At 63.4% G+C, this 18,192-nt stretch overlaps 1 protein-coding gene across 1 annotated transcript; it reads left to right on the top strand.

Moving 5' to 3' along the window:
• The first annotated feature begins 9,415 nt into the window (after positions 1-9,415).
• NUDT14 (nudix hydrolase 14) lies at positions 9,416-16,574 on the top strand. The gene is made up of 5 exons (XM_052659993.1): positions 9,416-9,512; positions 12,562-12,605; positions 13,084-13,148; positions 13,327-13,564; positions 16,303-16,574. Exons 1-5 carry the CDS (start codon positions 9,432-9,434, stop codon positions 16,541-16,543), a joined length of 669 nt encoding a protein of 222 aa, XP_052515953.1. The 5' UTR covers positions 9,416-9,431; the 3' UTR covers positions 16,544-16,574.
• The last annotated feature ends 1,618 nt before the right edge of the window (positions 16,575-18,192 follow it).

Genomic DNA, 18,192 nt, shown 5'->3' with positions numbered 1-18,192 from the left:
CACAAGGGCCAGGAGAGGGGGTGGCAGCTTGAACTTGATCCCATCTGAAAGACCAAGTGGGGCGCTGATGTGGACGAGATTTGGGGGGAACGCCTGTGAAGAATAGGGGCGGGGGGGGGGCGAGGAGTGGGGGCCAGACCCCTTGCAGGGTGCCTGCCCCAGGGAAGGCAGGGGTGGCAGGACCGTGGGCACAGGAGGCTCCCCACCTCTGCAGTGCTCCACCGTGCCCTTGGAGGCTGGCAGCAGCCATGGGCAGGGCAGCCCAGTGCATCAGGGCTAGGGTGGGGGGGAGCAGTGGGGCCACTGTCCACCAGCCTTGAAGCTGGATGTCCTGTTGCCTAGTCACTCCATCGTGTCCGACTCTTTGTGGCCCCTGGACTGCAGCACGCCGGGCTTCCCTGTCCTTCACTGTCTCCCAGAGTTTGCTCAAACTCATGTGCGTTGAGTCAGTGATGCCATCCAACCACCTCATCCTCTGTCGTCCCCTTTACCTCCTGCCCTCAATCTTTCCCAGCATCAGGGGCTTTTCCAGTGAGTCACTTCTTCATATCAGGTGGAAAAGTGTTGAAGCCTCACCATCAGTCCTTCCAATGAACATTCAGGGTTGATTTCCTTTAGGATGGACTGGTTTGATCTCCTTGCAAGTCCAAGGGTCTTCTCCAACAGCACAGCTCGAAAGCATCAATTCCTCAGCACTTCGTTATGGTCCAACTCTTGCACCCACACGTGACTACTGGAAGAACCATAGCTTTGACTATATGGACCTTTGTGGCAAAGTGTCTCTGCCTTTTAATACACTGTCTAGGTTTGTCATAGCCTTTCTTCCTGGGAGCAAGCATCCTTTAATTTCACCGCTGCAGTCACCATCTGCAGTGATTTTGGAGCCCAAGAAAATCAAGTCTGTCACTGTTTCCACTGTTTCCCCATCAATTTGCCGTGAAGTGATGGGACTGGATGCCATGGTCTTAGTTTTCTGAAACTTAAGTATTCTCTCCCTGAGAACACTGTGAGCAGTATGAAAAGGCAGGGTCCTAGGGAAGCCTCATCTCAGCCCTGCAGAGAAGGGCCCTGTGTCCCAAGCGCAAGGTGGTGGGTCCCACCACCTCTGTGCCCTGGGCCCTGAATGGGGGGTGAGGTGTGAGCGGGTGAGGCCTGAGCTCCAAGGAGAGGTGTGGCCGTGGTGGGCTTTGGGTGTGGGAGCTGCCAAAGCCTTAGGAGAAGGCAGGAGGGTCAGCCAGGGCTTCCCCCAGGAGAGACCAAGAGGCCAGTGGCCACAGTGTGGCCCCCAGGGCTGGGGTGTGGTGGGCAGCTCGTAGCTCACTTGAGTCCCTGTGCCCAGGGACAGAGAAAGGTTGAAACACAGAGGTCGGGACAGCCTACCAGGCTCTGTGCCCTGGAGAGTGCATCAGTGCTGGAATTACTGGGCAGGAGGGCCAGCCGGCGGCCCGTCCTCAGGGAAGAGGTGGGTGGAGACGGCATCCTCAGCACGTAGCCCAAGAACCCCGCGGTGTGAGCCTGGGCCCGGCACTCCGTCCCTGCCACAGGCGCCCTGCTCCGCCTCAAACGCCCTCTTCCCAGGCCCTGTCCACAAACCTCTTCTGGGAAGGGAAAGCCCCCAGGGGTGCCCTCAGGATCCTGCCCCCGCCTCAGCAGGTCAGCGGTCCCCTGGGTTCTGGGTCTGACCACCTGGGTCAGCTGGGCCCTGCGGGCAGAGGTGGTGGGACCTTCAGCCCGTGGCGGCCCTCGTGGGCCACAAGCACTCAGCATCGCCCTATTTAGGGGCACCTCCAGGCCGCCCCCCCCCCCCCCCCAGACCGTGGAAGGAGGCCCAGGCTCTGCTGCTGCTATGCCTCCCTGGAACCTCTGCCCTCCGCCCACAGCAGTGCCCCCAGCCTGCCCTCACCGTGGCACCCCATCTGCTCTGTCCTGGACCCTCTGTCCCCTGAGAAGCTGTCTTCATGGCCCACTCTGTCCAAGGCCCCCTCCTCCAGGAAGCCCCCCTGCCCCCTCCAAGCCCCTCTGCATGTCGACAAGCAGCTAGGGTTGAAGCTGAGGCTTGGGGGGTGGGCAGGGGCCTGGAGGACGGGGCAGACCCTTGCCCGGCCCTGGGGCCCCGGCCGACTTGGCGAGGAGCTCCCCTTTGTGGGAGGCCCCTGTGTGAGCCACTCTCTGCCACAGCACAAATGCAGGAAACCGCCATTCTATCAAGCTCTGTTTTCTCCCACGGAGGGAAAGCCTGTCACACGAAGGGCATTGTTCCCGGGCTCGTGCCTTCCGGGCGGCCCGGCTGCAGTGGGGCGCGCGTGTTCCTGGGGCTCCTGGCTGCGCGGTTTCCCTTCGAGACCCCGGGGCGCCTGGGGGTTGGGAACGCAGGACCTTGTCCCGCCCCGGCCTAGGGCGACTCCCGCGCGTCCAAGCCTGTGCACACCCAGGAGCCCACGCTGAGGCAGATGAGAGCGAGGTCAGAGCCGGGGGCCCGCACACACGCCCCCACCCCCCACGAGGCCCCAGCCCCTTCCCGTGCCCCTGCGGCCCTCCAGACCCGCCCAGGGACTCTGGCCTGTGGGCCAGGTGCTGTCCCACTGCCTCCGCTCCGTCCGACTTTACCCTCACAGGCCACTCTGTCCTGGGAGATCCCGCAGGGCTTGGGGGCCTGGTAGCCAGCTAGGCCGTGCCGGGGGAGGGGCAGGCTGCCCTCAGGGACCCCCGCCCAGCCAGGCAGTCCACCCCCACCCCAGGCCCATGGTGTCCCCCTGTGAGCCAGGAGCCCGAATGGTCAAGGGTGCTGCGTCACCTGCCCCCAGCTCAGCTGTCCTCAAGAATGAGAGCTGCCCGTCGGCTGCCACCGGTACTCTGAGAGACCCCGGAAAGGGCGGGGGACAGCAGGCACCCCCTCCTCACTTCCTGGGAGGCTCCAGGGGGGGCTGGGCACCTGGAGGTGCGGGTGGGGGGCTGCTCCAGCAGGAGACACAGGCCCCAGATTCGACCTGGACTGGTGGGGGGCAGGCAGGGCCGAGGCTGGACAGGGTGGAGAGGGGACTGGGGACTCAGGGCAGGTGGGGGCCAGCAGGAGGGCTGGGCTGCAGGCCGAGGCCCTGCCGGGGCCTGAGCACATCTCCCCCAGCTCCATGAGGCCACGGTGGAGCCTGGGCACCCAGGCCAGGCAGGGCAGGAGGGACGAGACCAGAGGGAGGGAAGGGGCTCCGAGCCGAGCGGGGTCAGGGCGGGAGTCCAGAGGTCCCGGGGAGGCCGCCGGTCCTCGGGTGGGGCGATACTGGCGAGTCGGGTGCGCTGCCTAGGGGGAGACCAAGATGGAGGTGGGCATCCCCGGAGCCCCACGCCCCCAAACTTGGCCCTCTGTGACCCGTCTGGCTCCACCAGTGTCCAGGCCTGAGCTCCGCACCTGCTTTGAAACCACACCCCGACTCCTGGGCTTCCCGCAGCCCGCCAGCCCCCACTGCCCCACCCCGGGAGGAACCCCCCTCATCAGGAAACCCCGACCAGCAGCCTGACCTCTGGCCCCCTGGGCTGCCCGTCACCCCCTCTGGGGAAAGGCTGAGCCTTGGAGGAACCCGATGTCCACCCGTCCACCTGCCCAGACTGCTGGGCACCGGCCGGGGCATCCCCCAGGCTGGAGCCACCAGGAAGCCCCTCACCAGGCCACGGGGACTCCGGGCCCCCAGTCACCCTCTCCTCCTGCCCCAGTCGTGGCAGACGACCCTGTCCCCACCTCTTAGAGAGAAAGACGAGGCAGCGGCCAGCAGGAGCCCCCGAGTCCTGCCAGGGGCCCAGCAGGCTGAGTCTCACCCGGGACCCTGCCCTGACTCCCAAGTCCACATGGTATTCTCAGGACCTGCCAGCGTGGAGCTTCACAGGCCGAAGACACAGTCAGGTGGGGGACCCTGGGGGTGTCCTGGGCTACAGTGGCAGCCGGGGTCGTCTCGAGGGGCCCAGGGTCATCACGAGGGGCCCAGGGTCGTCACGAGGGGGCCGGGGTCGTCACAAGGGGACCGGGGTCGTCATGTGGGGGTCAGGGTCATATGAGGGGGCCGGGGTCTTCACGAGGGGTCTGGGGTCGTCACATGGGGGACAGGGTCATATGAGGGGGCTGGGGTCGTCACGTGGGGGATGGAGTCATATGAGGGGGCCGGGGTCATCACGAGGGGGCCGGGGTCTTCACGAGGAGTCTGGGGTCGTCACGTGGGGGACAGGGTCATATGAGGGGTCTGGGGTCGTCACGTGGGGGACGGGGTCATATGAGGGGGCCGGGGTCGTCACGTGGGGGATGGGGTCATATGAAGGGGTCGGGGTCATCACGAGGGGCCCGGGGTCGTCACATGGGGGCCGGGGTCATATGAGGGGGCCAGGGTCGTCACGTGGGGGACGGGGTAGTCACGTGGGGGCCGGGGTCATATGAGGGGGCCGGGGTTGTCATAAGGGGCCTGGGGTCATCACGTGGGGGACGGGGTCATTGAGGGGGCCGGGGTCGTCACAAGGGGCTGGGGTCGTCACGTAGGGGCTGGAGTCGTCTCGAGGGGAAGCCGGCGGGTCGTAGTCCAGATGGGAACAGGGCTGCTGCGCCGCTGGCTGTGAAGAGGGAGGAGGTGCCGGCCAGGAGCCAGGAGTGCAGCGGCCTCTAGAAGCTGGGAAAGGCCAGTGTCCGTTCTCCTTTGGAGCCCAGGAGGCAGCCTGCCCTCCCCTCGCCTCAGTGCTCGGAGGACTGCCTGCGCGGCTCGGCATAGCCAGTCCCTGCCGTCGGAGGCCGCCAAGGCTCATGCTCACCGCCGTGTGTGTGTGTGTGTGTGTGTGTGTGTGTGTGTGTGTGTGTCTCTATGTCCACTCAGCCCATGCTCACCCCAGTGTGTGTGTGTGCGTGTCTCCACATCCACTCTGAGCACGGCTCGGCCTGGTCCCCAGACCCACAGGGGGCTTTCCAGCGGGCTCCCCGGGGTGTGGCCCGCGTCCCCTGGCCTTCACCCCATCCTCCACTCCCTCCTCCCCCGGCACCTGCTCCCATGGGGCCCAAGGCCACTCGCCTGCACGGCCTCTGCTCTGGACAGTGGTCAAGGCCCCTCGCACTGGTCTCCTGCCCTCCCCAGCAGGCGGCTACGGCAACCCCTCGACACCCCTGCCTGGACCCCTCCCAGGCTCCTGGTGCCGCTGAGGGGCCCAGCCCGGCCCAGCGGGCTCCCCTGGGATCCACGGCACGCCCCTCCTCCTGCTCCTCCAGGTCCCTGAAGACAGCGCCTCGTCACCAGGGGCCCCTAGTCCAGCCCCCTGCTGCCCTCAGTGCTCGCACCCCAGTGCACCCTGAGCCCCAGTTCCCAGCTGCCTGCGCACAGCAGGCCCCCAGAAGCATGTCTCTGGTCTCGCTCCAGACCCCTCCCGCCCCCAGGGCCACAGTAGCCTGCGGGGACCTGATCCTGACTCACCATCATGGGCCCCAGGGTGCTCCAGCCCGCGTGGAATGCTCCTGACCAGTCTCACTGTTGTGTTTTTTTTTTTAATTATTTAGCTGTGTGGGCTCTCCAGCGTGGCGTGTGGGCTCTAGTTGTGCACGTGGGGTCTTAGTTCCCTGACCAGGGGTCCAACCCGCATCCGCTGAACTGGAAGGTGGATTCTTAACCACTAGACCACCAGGAAAGTCCCTGATGTATTTTTCCTTCAAGAAAATGGAGCTAAAATCACATCACGTTAACGGTCTTGCTTCTGCACTTCACCGGCGTTCAGCACGTTCTCAGTGTGGTCTCCCAAGTTCCAGAACATTCTGTCCCCCAGAAAGGACACTGTCCCTGTTCTCCCCCTCTCCAGCCCCGGCACCCCGATCTGCTTTCCGTTCCTGTGCGTTTCTTTCCTATCACACAGGACCTTCTGTCTGCCTTTTCACTCAGCAGAACGTCTTCAAGGCTGTTCCGTGTGATAGCACATGTCAGAATTTCATTCCTTTTTTTTTTTTTTATTGGTGTATAGCCGATTTACAATTTTGTGTTAATTTCAGGTGTACAGAAAAGTGACTCAGTTCTATGTATACATATGTGCACTCTGTTTTAGATTATTTTCCCGAATAGGCCATGGTAGAGTACTGAGTTCTCTGTACTACATATTAGGCCCTTACCAGCCGCCTATTTCATATATAACAGTGTGTATATGTCAGCCCCAGCATCCCCGTTCGTCCCGCCCCGCTTCCTCTCCTGCTAATCGTAAGTCTGTTTCCTACATCTGTAGATAAGTGTATTTGTACAGTATTTCAGAGCCCACTTATAAGTGATATCATATGTTATTCGTCTTTCTCTGTCTGGCTTACTTCACTTAGTATGGTGATCGCTAGGTCCACATTGCTGCAATTGACAATATTTTGTTCTTTTTTATGGCTGAGTAATAGTCCATCAAGAAACACCTGGAGTAACAGGCAAATTTGGCCTTGGAGTACAGAATGAGGCAGGGAAAAAGCTAATAGAGTTTTGCCAAGAGAACACACTGCTCATAGCAAACACCCTCTTCCAACAACACAAGAAAAGACTCTACACATGGACATCGGCAGATGATCAATACCAAAATCAGATTGATTATATTCTTTGCAGCCAAAGATAGAGAAGCTCTACACAGTCAGCAAAAACAAGACCAGGAGCTGACTGTGGCTCACGTCATGAACCCCTTATTGCCAAATTCAGACTTAAATTGAAGAAAGTAGGGAAAACCAATAGACCATTCAGGTATGACCTAAATCAAATCCCTTACAATTATACAGTAGAAATGACAAATAGATTCAACGGATTAGATCTGATATACAGAATGCCTGAAGAACTATGGATGGAGGTTCGTGATATTGTACAGGAGGCAGGGATCAAGACCATGCAAAGGAAAAGAAATGCAAAAAACAAGAAAATGGCTGTCTGAGGAGGCCTTACAAATAGCTGCGAATAGAAGAGAAGCAAAAGGCAAAGGAGAAAAGGAAAGATATACCCGTTTGAATGCAGAGTTCCAAAGAGCAAGGAGAGATAAGAAAGGCTTCTTCAGCGATCAATGCAAAGAAATAGAGGAAAAGAACAGAATGGGAAAGACTAGAGATCTCTTCAAGAAAATTAGAGATACCAAGGGAACGTTTCATGCCAAGATGGGCTCAATAAAGGACAGAAATGGTATGGACCGAACAGAAGCAGAAGATATTAAGAAGAGGTGGCAAGAATACACAGAACTATACAAAAAAGATCTTCACGACCAAGATAATCACGATGGTATGATCACCAACCTAGAGCTAGACATCCTGGAATGTGAAGTCAAGCGGGCCTTAGGAAGATTCACTACAAACAAAACTAGTGGAGGTGATGGAATTCCAACTGAGCTATTTCAAATCCTGAAAGATGATGCTGTGAAAATGCTGCACTCAGTACTCCAGCAAATTTGGAAAACTCAGCAGTGGACAGAGGAGTGGAAAATGTCAGTTTTCATTCCAATCCCAAAGAAAGGCAATGCCAAAGAATGCTCAAACTACCTCACAACTGCACTCATCTCACACACTAGCAAAGTAATGCTCAAAATCCTCCAAGCCAGCCTTCAATAGTATGTGAACTGTGAAGTTCCAGATGTTCAAGCTGGATTTAGAAAAGGCAGAGGAACCAGAGATCAAATTGCCAACATCTGCTGGATCATTGAAAAAGCAAGAGAGTTCCAGAAAAATATCTACTTCTGCTTTATTGACTATGTAAAGCCTTTGACTGTGTGGACCACAACAAACTGTGGAAAATTCTTCAAGAAATGGGAATACCAGACCACCTGACCTGCCTCTTGAGAAACCTATATCCAAGTCAGGAAGCAATAGTTACAACTGGACATGGAATAACAGACTGGGAAAGGAGTCCCAAATTGGGAAAGGAGTACATCAAGGCTGTGTATTGTCACCCTGCTTATTTAACTTCTATGCAGAGTACATCATGAGAAATGCTGGGCTGGAAGAAGCACAAGCTGGAATCAAGACTGCTGGGAGAAATATCAATAACCTCAGATATGCAGATGACACCACCCTTATGACTGAAAGTGAAGAACTAAAGAGCCTCTTGATTAAAGTGAAAGAGGAGAGTGAAAAAGTTGGTTTAAAGCTCAACATTCAGAAAACTAAGATCATGGCATCTGGTCCCATCACTTTATGGCAAATAGATGGGGAAACAGTGGAAACAGTGAGACTTTATTTTTTTGGGGGGGGGGTCTCCAAAATCACTGCAGATGGTGACTGCAGCCATGAAATAAAAAGATACTTGCTTTTTGGGAAAAAAAGTTATGACCAATCTAGACAGTATATTAAAAAGTAGAGACATTACTTTGCTAACAAACGTCTGTCTAGTCAAAGCTATGGGTTTTCCAGTAGTCAGGTATGGGTGCAAGAGCTGCACTATAAAGTAAGCTGAGTGCCAAAGAATTGATGCTTTTGAACTGTGGTGTTGGAGAAGACTCTTGAGAGTCCCTTAGGCTGCAAGGAGATCCAACCAGTCCATCCTAAAGGAAATCAGTCCTGAATGTTCAATGGAAGGACAGATGCTGAAGCTGAAACTTCAATACTTTGGCCACCTGATGCGAGGAACTGACTCATTGGAAAAGACCCTGATGCTGGGAAGGATTGAAGGCGGGAGGAGAAGGGGACGACAGAGGATGAGATGGTTGGATGGCATCACTGACTCAGTGGACATGAGTTTGAGTGAACTCCGGGAGCTAGCGGTGGACAGGGAGACCTCGTGTGCTGCAGTCCACGGGGTCACAGAGTCGGACACGACTGAACCACTAACACTTACTGGGGAGGCAGCGGCTGCGTTTGAAGCCGGTCTTGGAGGCCCACACCCAAGGAAGGAGGGGCCCTTCCCCAGCAGGGAGGGGCGCGGGGGGGTGGGCAGCAGCCCCAGCCAGACAGGAGTGGCAGCCCCTCCCTGAAGGGCAGATTCAGGCTCCTCTCGCCCTGCCCTCTTTCCAGAGCCTTCTCTCCGTCCACCCAGGGGCCTCCAGAGGCGTCTATATTCTTGCCACCACCGCCCACAGGATGACCCTCCGCGCTCCCCAGCGCTCCTCTCTGGGGGGCGCGGCGGCGGCGCCGGCTTCTCTCCCTGCCCCAGGGGGCAGATGTCCGCTCGGCTGGAGCCCCCTCTCCCAAGCTGCGCTGCGTCGCTCTCGCGACCAAGATGCCCAAGTTCCGCAGGCAGCGGAGATCGCCTCTCAACCCTCCAGCCGCGCCCGCCCCGCTGGCCGCACGCTCGACCGACTGCACCTTGCGGCGGGCTCGCCTCCTGCCCGGGTCCCAGCCCGCGGGCTCCGGGAACGCCCCGCGTCCGCCGGCCCCCCCGCGCGGCCCCGGGCAGGCGCCGCCCCGGGCCCGCCCCGCGCTCGGCGCCGCCCCGCCCCGCGCGCACTGGGCATGCGCAGAGCCGGGGACGCGCCCGCGCGCCGCCATGGAGCGCATCGAGGGGGCGGCCGTGGGCCGCTGCGCAGCCTCGCCGTACCTGGTGCCGCTCACGCTGCACTACCGCCAGGTGAGCGCGCCTTCCACTCCCCCGGCAGCCCGACACCGCCCCGGGGCCCCGCCCGCCTTCGACCCGGGGCCCCGCCCACCCTCGAGCCGGGGCCCCGCCCACCCTCGCGCCCGGGCCCCGCCCACCCTCGCGCCCGGGGCCCCGCCCACCCTCGCGCCCGGGCCCCGCCCACCCTCGCGCCCGGGCCCCGCCCACCCTCGCGCCCGGGCCCCGCCCACCCTCGCGCCCGGGCCCCGCCCACCCTCGCGCCCGGGGCCCCGCCCCCAGCTGGCGGCCCCTGCAGCCCCGCCCCCCGCCCGGAGCCCGGCTCCCGGCTCCCGGCTCCCGGTTCCCGCCTCCGGGCCCAGGAGCCCCGCCCCGCAGGCCTCGCGTCCCCTAGGAGAGCTTTGCCAGAGTCCAGGTGTACACGCCGGTTGAGTGTCGGGGTCGGGGAGGGTCTGGGCAGGGACACCTCGAGGGACCACTGATTCCTCCAAAGAGACTTTGCTGAGCCCCGGCCCATTTTGCGGTGGGACATATTGGGCGCCCCGAGGGTCGGGGCAAGCTTCCTGGAGGTGGTGTTCTCCATTCTGGGCAGAAGAAGGTGAAAGGAGGGACGGGGCTGCGCACTGGAGAGCCTCTCCAGGTGGGCTTCCTCCCCAGGACGCCTCCTCCGTGTCTCCACCTGCCGTCCTTGCAGGCTTTCCGCCAGGGCATCATTTCCTCCTGCCGTTCCCTGGGAGGCAGTGCGGGACGACGGCTGCCTCCCTTGGAGCCGTACATGGAGTAGGTTCACAGGAAACACGTTTGTCCAGTTTGGGCCCTCCCCCTTTGCTTCCAGCTCCCCTGGAGTCCACTGTGCCATCCAGGCAAGGACTGCGCCCCGTAGCGTGGTCTGTGCGGCCCCATGGTGCCCCCCAGTCAGGACAGGCGGTGCAGGTCTTTGGTGGCCCTCTCTCTGCCTGACCGCCCTTGGCCTGCAGCAACCTGTCTGCCCCCTTCCCCCGGCCCCTTCCTCTCTCCAAACTATGACGCCCTCTTGACCCCCAGCCTGAGAGACGCTGCACCGTCCCCCCTCGTCACTGTTGTCCCATTGGCCCTAGGGGACAGGGATTCTTGTCCCCAGGCTGGACCCAGGCTGGCAGCACTGGCTTGGGGCAGAAGCCGGGGTGGACTGAGGGCATAGTACAGGGACGTGGGGGTTGCCGCCCTGCCCCTGGTGCTGACCAGGGGCCAGGATGCCTGATCGTGGCCACATGGCTCTCAGGGGCACAGGGTGGTCCAGGCACCTGACCGCGGTGGCCTCTGGCTGTGGCACCCTCCCCCACTTCCTATGAAAGGGGGATGGGTGCTGGTAACCAAAGCTGAGCCCGTGTGGGTGGCGGGCTGCAGTGGGCACAGGCAGAGGCCCGTGGGACACTGGGCTGGGGCGGTGAGTGTCAGCGAGGGGCTTCTGCAACTTTGCTCAGTAACTGCTATGCCAGGGGGCTCTGATGGATGGAGATTGATCATGTGGAGGCAGGGCACCCCCGTGGCTCTGAGGGGGAGGGGCTGTGTTTACACTCCAGTCCTGTTCCTCCCTCCCAGGGCCATGAAGATGAGCCAGGCCTGGGTCTGGACCACCTGGGTGGGGGTCCTGCAGGAGGGGCTGCCCGGGCCTCGGTGGACCTCTCTGGACCCTCCACTCCACCCTGCCTGGACCTCAGGTTTGACCGATGCTCTGATCCTGATCCAAGAGGGTACCTGAAACCAACACAGGGTGACACGTACCCTGAGGGAGGCAGGGGACAGGCCTCCCCGGGAAGCCCTCCTGGTGGGTGGCCGGCCCTGGGGTGGCCAGGCTGCAGACAGGCCCAGGCCTGCCTCTTGTGGGCGGTGCCTCACAGCGGCCTCCCGGGCAGCCCGACCGGCACAGCACCGGGCGTCAGCTCTCCTTCCCCCCGGAAACCAAAGCTGCTGCCCCGCCAGGGTGCTCCTGCCTCTGGGCCAAGCTCAGCCCAGTTTCCCCAGTCCGCTCAGAGCAGCGTGTGGGCCTCTGCCTGCCGGGTCCCCCTGCCGGGAAGGCCCTTCCTCTGAGTCCTGGTGCAGTGTCACCTCCTCTGGGAAGTCCTCCAGGAGGCTGCTCCTCAGCGCCTTCCCTCTCTTGCAGCCCTGGCTGTACTTTCTGGCTCTGGAGCTCAGGTTCATGTCCAGTTCGTGGCTGGGACAAGGCCCCATGTGTCGGGCCGGCAGCTCACCAGGGCAAAGGGCTGGACCAGTGGCTGAAGGGCAGTGAGCTAAGCAAGCTGGTGATGGGTATCCACAGGGCTGGGCTCTTGGGCTCCAGGGCCAGCCCCATCCTCAGAGGCCTCTTTGAGGAAGGCTCAGGAATGGGGAACGCCCGGCTGACAGGATCCTAGCCCCTCATGCCTCCGGCCGGCTGGAACCTCGCTAGCATCAGTTCTGGCTGCCCCTGGCGGCGTGGGCTCCGGCTCCGAGCTGCCTTCTGTTCACTGGATGCTGCCCGGAGCCCTGGGAGCCGCTGGGGCAGGGCGCCCTGGGCAGGGGAGCAGGGTGGCAGAAGGAAGGGACAGAGCAGCAGGACCACGGGCTGCGGGAGAGACAGCCCTGGGTCAAAACCAGGCTGGGGAGAGGGTGGTCCCTTGTCCAGTCACAACCCTGAGTCGTCCTGTCCTCGGGGCGAGCTCCTGCTGGGCGCTGGCACACCACCCACCCCCCTCCAGCCCTCCCATGGCCTTTTGTCCAGGTGTCCAAGGGAGCTTCAGCCATGAAGACCTGATCTCTGCTCCACTCACTCGGGAACCCCCGCCCAGGGCCCTCCACACCCCATGATCCTTCCCGGCCTGGGTAACAGCGAGCGTCTCTGCAGCTCCCCACCGCCTGCTCCCGTTTTCTCGTCACTCCTGGGGAGCACGCAGCTGCCCTGGACCCCCCTGCCCACCCGCTGCGCCTCCTGGCTCCCAGGTGGCCTGGGCCACGGCTGGGCTCCCTGGGAAGAGCTGCTGCAGTGGGTCCCCGGGGCCTCCTCGCTCCCCGGGGCACTCCCCAACCGCTGCCCTCTCTCTTCCAGAATGGCGCCCAGAAGTCGTGGGACTTCATGAAGACTCACGATAGGTGAGGGCCTGGCCTGGCTGGCACCAGGGAAGCCCCAGGCTGGCAGGGACATGGGGCCCAGGGGCAACAGAGCCACAGCCCCCTCTGCGTTTCTGAGCGCCCCCGCTCTCCGTGCTTCTCACCACGGGGTCTTGTGTGGGCTGCCCAGGTGCCCTTGCCCTGGAGCGCCAGGAGCATGGGCTGGGGGCAGTGTGGCTTTAGCTGGCCTGTAGGGCCCACGTGTCCTGTCATTCCTGCGCCCTCAGCTATTGCTAACCCCAGCCTGTCCAGCTGCCCAGTGTGTCCTTCCCGCTCCTGCCACCCGGCACATACAGGAGGCCTGGGTCCTTACCTGGCAGTGTGACCCTGGCGAGCTCTGTCCCGGCCTCGGCCTCAGTCTGCCCATCTGAGCAAGGGACCCAACCCTCCAGGGCTGTGGAGGAGGGTGGTGAGGTGAGGGCGTGCTTCTGTGCTGAGCTCAGTACCCCCCACCCCCCAGCGTGACCATCCTCATGTTCAACTCTTCCCGGAGGAGCCTGGTGTTGGTGAAGCAGTTCCGGCCAGGTGAGGTTGGGGGCGGGGAGGCTGGCGGGCTCACGTTCAGTCCCCTGGGGCCCTGGTATTGGTGTGCAGACCTGGGAGGGGGCTCCGGGAGAAACAGCCCTGGCAAGGGGGTCTGGCCAGAGCGGGTCACGTGGAGCCGGCCGCCACAGGCTGTGACGCGGTTGCCTCCCCCCGCCAGCCGTGTACGCTGGCGAGGTGGAGCGTCTCTTCCCGGGGTCCCTGGCCGCTGCGGAGCAGGACAGGCCCCAGGCACTGCAGGTGGCGCTGCCTGGCTTGGCGGGGGTCACCTACGAGCTGTGTGCCGGCCTCTTGGACCAGCCCGGGCTCTCGCTGGAGGAGGTGGCCTGCAAGGAGGCCTGGGAGGAGTGCGGCTACCGCCTGGCACCCTCTGACCTGCGCCGGGTGACCTCGTACAAGTGAGTGGGGCTGGGAGGGTGGCCGGCAGTCGGACAGCCCTGGAGGCGGGCTGGGACGGGCCGCTGGGGGGCGGCGAGCGCTTCCTCCCCAGGGCTGTGCGAGCAGGGCGAGATCGCTGTGTTCTGCAGCTCGGGGTTGCAGGAAGCTTGGCCGGAGCCTGAGGCCCCTGGCCCCACTGTGCCCCCCTTAGACCCCTGCGGCCCTGCCGCACTCCCCCCACCGTGGCCGGCTCCAGTGGCAGCTGCTGCTCACAGATGCCCCTGCTTCCTGTGGGATTAGGCACTGGGGGCTGGGGGTGGGGGTGAGCACAGAGGGCTCTGACAGCGGCTCAGGAGCGAGGGGAGGGCCGAGTCCTGGGCCAGGGTTGGAGCTCTGCACTCCCAGGGAGGGGTCGCAGTGTGGCCTGCCCCAACCAGAGTCCGGGTGCCTGCTGGGCACTCCAACCCCCCCGGGGACATCTTCCGGGACAGGATATCAGGTGAAGCCCACCCTTGCCCTGGGAGTGTGCTGATGGGTCCCCAGCCCTGGTGAAGTCCCGAGCAGGAGGAGGGTCTCCAGCTGAGTCCCAGCCCCCGGCAGCCTGCTCCAGAGGGGTGGGGCCTCAGCTCTGCCCCCCAGGCTGGCCCAGGGCCGCCGCAGCGACACCTGGGCCCTGCCGGGCGTCCCTGGCCTTCAGTCTTGGGAAGGAGGTGGGGCAGGGCCTGGCGCCCCCGCGCTCCAGGCGGGGCTCCGCACCCCAGGGTCAGCCGGGCTGCATGAGGGTCCAGTCATCTGCAGGCATCCTCCATGTGCCTGGCCAGTGGCCACTTGGCCTCTGAGCCTTTGGGCCGGCCGTCCAGGGGCCCTGACTTCAGGTAGGGATTGACTCAGTGGGCAGGCCAGCCCTGGGGGCAGGGTCCCCAGAAGGGGTGAATCTGCGTGGAGGCCTGGCAGGGGCGTTGCATGGAAAAGGCTCAGATCAAGGGGACGAGCAACCCAGCCTCGGCCATGATCCAGAGGGTACTGGGGAGCCACGGAGGGTCCTGGACAGCAGGTGGTCAGCTCAGACTGCATTTTAGGGACGAGGGGAGGCAGGCCTGGGAGGGGGAGAGGAGGCCAGCGAAGCTCCTCGCCCCGGGAGCTGGACGGCAGCCGGACAGCAGCCATACAAGCCAGAGCTAAGCTCGCACAGCCCCATGGCTGGGCCCACAGCTTCCGTCTGCGGCCCCGGCCGCTTCCTTGCCCGTCCCGGGTGATGCGGCCCGGCGCTTGCCTGAGGTCTCGCGGCCAGGGGCGTGATTGAGTGCGCCGGGGGAGGCCGTGCTGGCCTGGCAGGGCACACTCTGCTTGGCGCCGGTCTCCTTCACACACCGGCGGAAACGGGGCCTGGAAACCCCGCAGACAGCAACTTCCATCAAAGCCGAGGCTGTGGCCGCCGGCGGAAACGGGCTTCAGGAAGGGTCCGGGGGAGATAAGGGGCCGGAGGGCGGAGGAAGCAGCTGGGTGAGGTCAGTCTGGGCGTGGCCCCGCCGGGGGTGGGACAGCTGGCGAGGGGACGGAGGTCCCTCTGCCCCTTGCCCCGGTGTCCTGGGAGCTCTTCCACCCCCACAGGCCTCGGCTGGCCTCAGCTAGCCTCAGCGGGCCCTGGGGTCCGCCTTGTCCCCTGCACTTCGCACACACCCGCTGGTTTCCCTCTCCCCTGCGCACTGTGCTGGGCCCTTCCCCTCTGGAGTCCAGACCAGCCTGTCCGTCACCCCGTCCTCAAGGCCAGCAGTCACCTACCCGCTGCTGATCACCGCCGCCCGGTCTGCGCCCCTGCCTTCTGCCTGGCCCATCCCTCTCCCTGCGGCCAGCAACCCCCTCCTGGCTGCCACCCAGGAAGGAAGGGGAGTCCTTGATGCCCCCCCAGCCTATGAGCCCTGGTCCTGGGGACCTCACCCCCCACCCCCACCATGAGCCCCAGCCTGGAGTGGGTACCCTACCCTGCGAGTGCTCACAGACGCAAGCTGCACGGCCGGAGCCCTGGGTGTGGACCGGCTCTGCCGGGTGGGGAGAGGACTGGCTTGGCCCAGGCTGGGCAGAGTGGCAGTGCCCTCGGGAGAGTGGGGGCTGCTTGTCAACCACCCGCATTCTCATCGCGTGGTTGCTGGGGGTCAGCCGTCTGCTTGCCGAGGACCTGGCCCACCACTCAGGGACTTGACGGGCTGCGGCCAGGCATCAGCTGGGCTCTGCAGTCTGGTCCGAGGCTCTGCGTCCTCTTGCAGCCCCTCGTGGCCTTGCCTGCGGGCTCTGTCTCCTGGCTGGCTCTCAGCCTCTTCGAGGCCCCCACACACCCTGGCCCATGGCCTTCCCGCAGCAGCGAGGCAGCTTGCTTTGTTTTCAGGTGTCTCTGAGTTTTCACTGATCTCTAAACTCTCCTGATTAGGTCACACCCACCCAGGATCATCCCCTCTTTGATGAACTTAAATTCCCCTCATTAGGTCCCTTAATGACATCTGTAGAATTCCACCTTCATCACCTGACCTAATGTAACCAGTTGCAAGTCACAAGCCTAGTCCCAGCCTTGTCATATCCAGCATGTTCCCAGGTCTCCCCCACACTCAAGGGGATACTGCGTGGGGATCTGGGGGCCTGGGGGCCTCCTGGAACCCTGCCTGCCAGGGGCTGGAAGGGGTGGTCAGGAGAGGACTGTGGAAGGGGCAGGGGTGGCCGGCGGGGCCTGTGTGGATCCCTCAGCACATACTGTCTCAACCTGCAGGTCTGGAGTGGGACTGACTGGCTCCAGCCAGACCATGTTCTACGCGGAGGTGACGGATGCCCAGCGGGGCGGCCTGGGTGGGGGCCTGGCTGAGGAGGGAGAGCTCATCGAGGTGGTGCACCTGCCCCTGGACGGCGCCCGGGCCTTTGCAGACGACCCGGATGTTCCCAAGACCCTCGGCGTGATCTTTGGTATCGCGTGGTTCTTCAGCTGCGTGGCCCCTGGCCTGGGTCTCCAGTGAGAGCCCCGCAGACCCAATAAAGGCTGGCATTGCTCTTGCGTGTGTCCACCGACTCTGAGCTTTGACCGGGGTGGGCTGGGGGGCAGGATAGGGCGAGATCTCCATGAAAGCCCCTCAAGCTCCCCCTGAGCAGAGGCATCGGCTGCAGGCTGTACGGGGGGCTGTTGGGAGCTGGCCGCTGGCAGAGGGCTAGGCCAGCCCTGGGCAGTGCCACCGGCTGGCAGGGAGAGGCGGGAAGACGGTGTCGGGGCAGGGAAGGGTCAGCCAGGCCGAGTGCTCAGGGCCCACGGGGCACTGGGCCGTGGGTGGAACTGTGGCCCTAGGGGCGGTGGCTGTTGTGGCAGGAGAGGCTGTGGGCAGGTCCGGAGGCGCCTGCTCCGTGCTCCTGGGTCCTCCCTGAGTGGGGCTGGGCCAGTGCCCCCCTCAGTAGCCCTGTGGCTCTGGGCACTGGTGACAAGTCTTGCTTCACCTGCTGACCTGTGTGCAGGCTGGCCTGCAAGCCCCACAGAACCCCCACTCGGGGGGTCTGGGATGACGTGAGCTGCCCTTAAGCGCCTGGGGTCGCAGGAGGGCTGGACATCGGCCCCACCAGGCAGCCAGCAGGACCTCCGGCGTACGCTGGGGCCTCTGTGAGGAGTGTGTGGGTCATCATGGCCGTGGGTGTCTGCAGGCGTGGCAGGGCCGTCAGTTGGGAGAGGGCCAGGGAGGTTTCTTGGAGGGAAGGCTGGCTCGCCCCTCTGTGAGGGTGGTGGCCTAGCCTGGCCCTTTCCCAGAGGCCCCCAGATCCTCTGATCAGGCCCTTGGATGATGCCCTGGGACATGATGGGGGCAGCCTGGGTCATGGTCCACTGACCCTGTAGAGGGCAGCGTGGCCAGGAGATCCTGCCGGACAGACAGGTTGGGACTGGGGGTCCGGGTGACCAGGAGCTTTTGCTGTGAACCTGTGTGCCCTGTGCCCAGTGTCCCCCGGGACTGGGCCCTGGCTGAGATGGGAGGGGCGCTGAGCGAGGACACACTGCCTCTGGCTTCTGCTGAAACGCTGCTGTTAGGAGGGGCAGCTCCCCAGCTGAGGCCCCCACCTCCTGTGCTCCCTGCCCACCCCGGGCCAGCGGGCACTTTCCTTTCTGCTGGCCTGGGGGTCGTGTGTGGCTGAGGCCCTCCAGGTTAGGCTCAGCGCCCGTGGCCCCCGAGTCTGGCCCTTGGGGCCGCCCTAGGGTGGCTGCACCCAGGAGGCCCACTCAGGCAGCACCACCTGTATGCAAATGCTGGCTGTGACCCAGGTGGGGCGACCCAGGTGGGGTCTCCTGGGAGCCCAGCCCGGCAGTGGGGTGCTGTGGGGGTGCGGTGCTCGGGCCTAGGTGTGGGGCCGGCGGGGTGGTGCCGTGCTGGGGTCCCAAGCGCCAGCTCCACCCTGTCAGAGGGGCCCTGAGGGCGGCCCTGGGCTGGGATGTCTGGAGAGTCTGAGGCAGGGGCTCTGCCCAGCCTGGAGCTGCCCCACCCCGCCCACACCTTCCAGCCGCCGCTGCCCACCTCCTGAGCTCCACTGCCTGCCCGCTCAGAGGGGCCTCTGCTGGGCCCTGGGTGGGGCTGGGGGCCCTCTGCCCTGGGGAGCACATGGGCTTCGGCCTGGCAGGACAGGGCCCTGGTCT

Source organism: Budorcas taxicolor, chromosome 21 (assembly GCF_023091745.1).
Source record: "Budorcas taxicolor isolate Tak-1 chromosome 21, Takin1.1, whole genome shotgun sequence".
Taxonomy (NCBI): domain Eukaryota; kingdom Metazoa; phylum Chordata; class Mammalia; order Artiodactyla; family Bovidae; genus Budorcas; species Budorcas taxicolor.
This window is presented reverse-complemented; position numbering and strand designations above follow the sequence as displayed.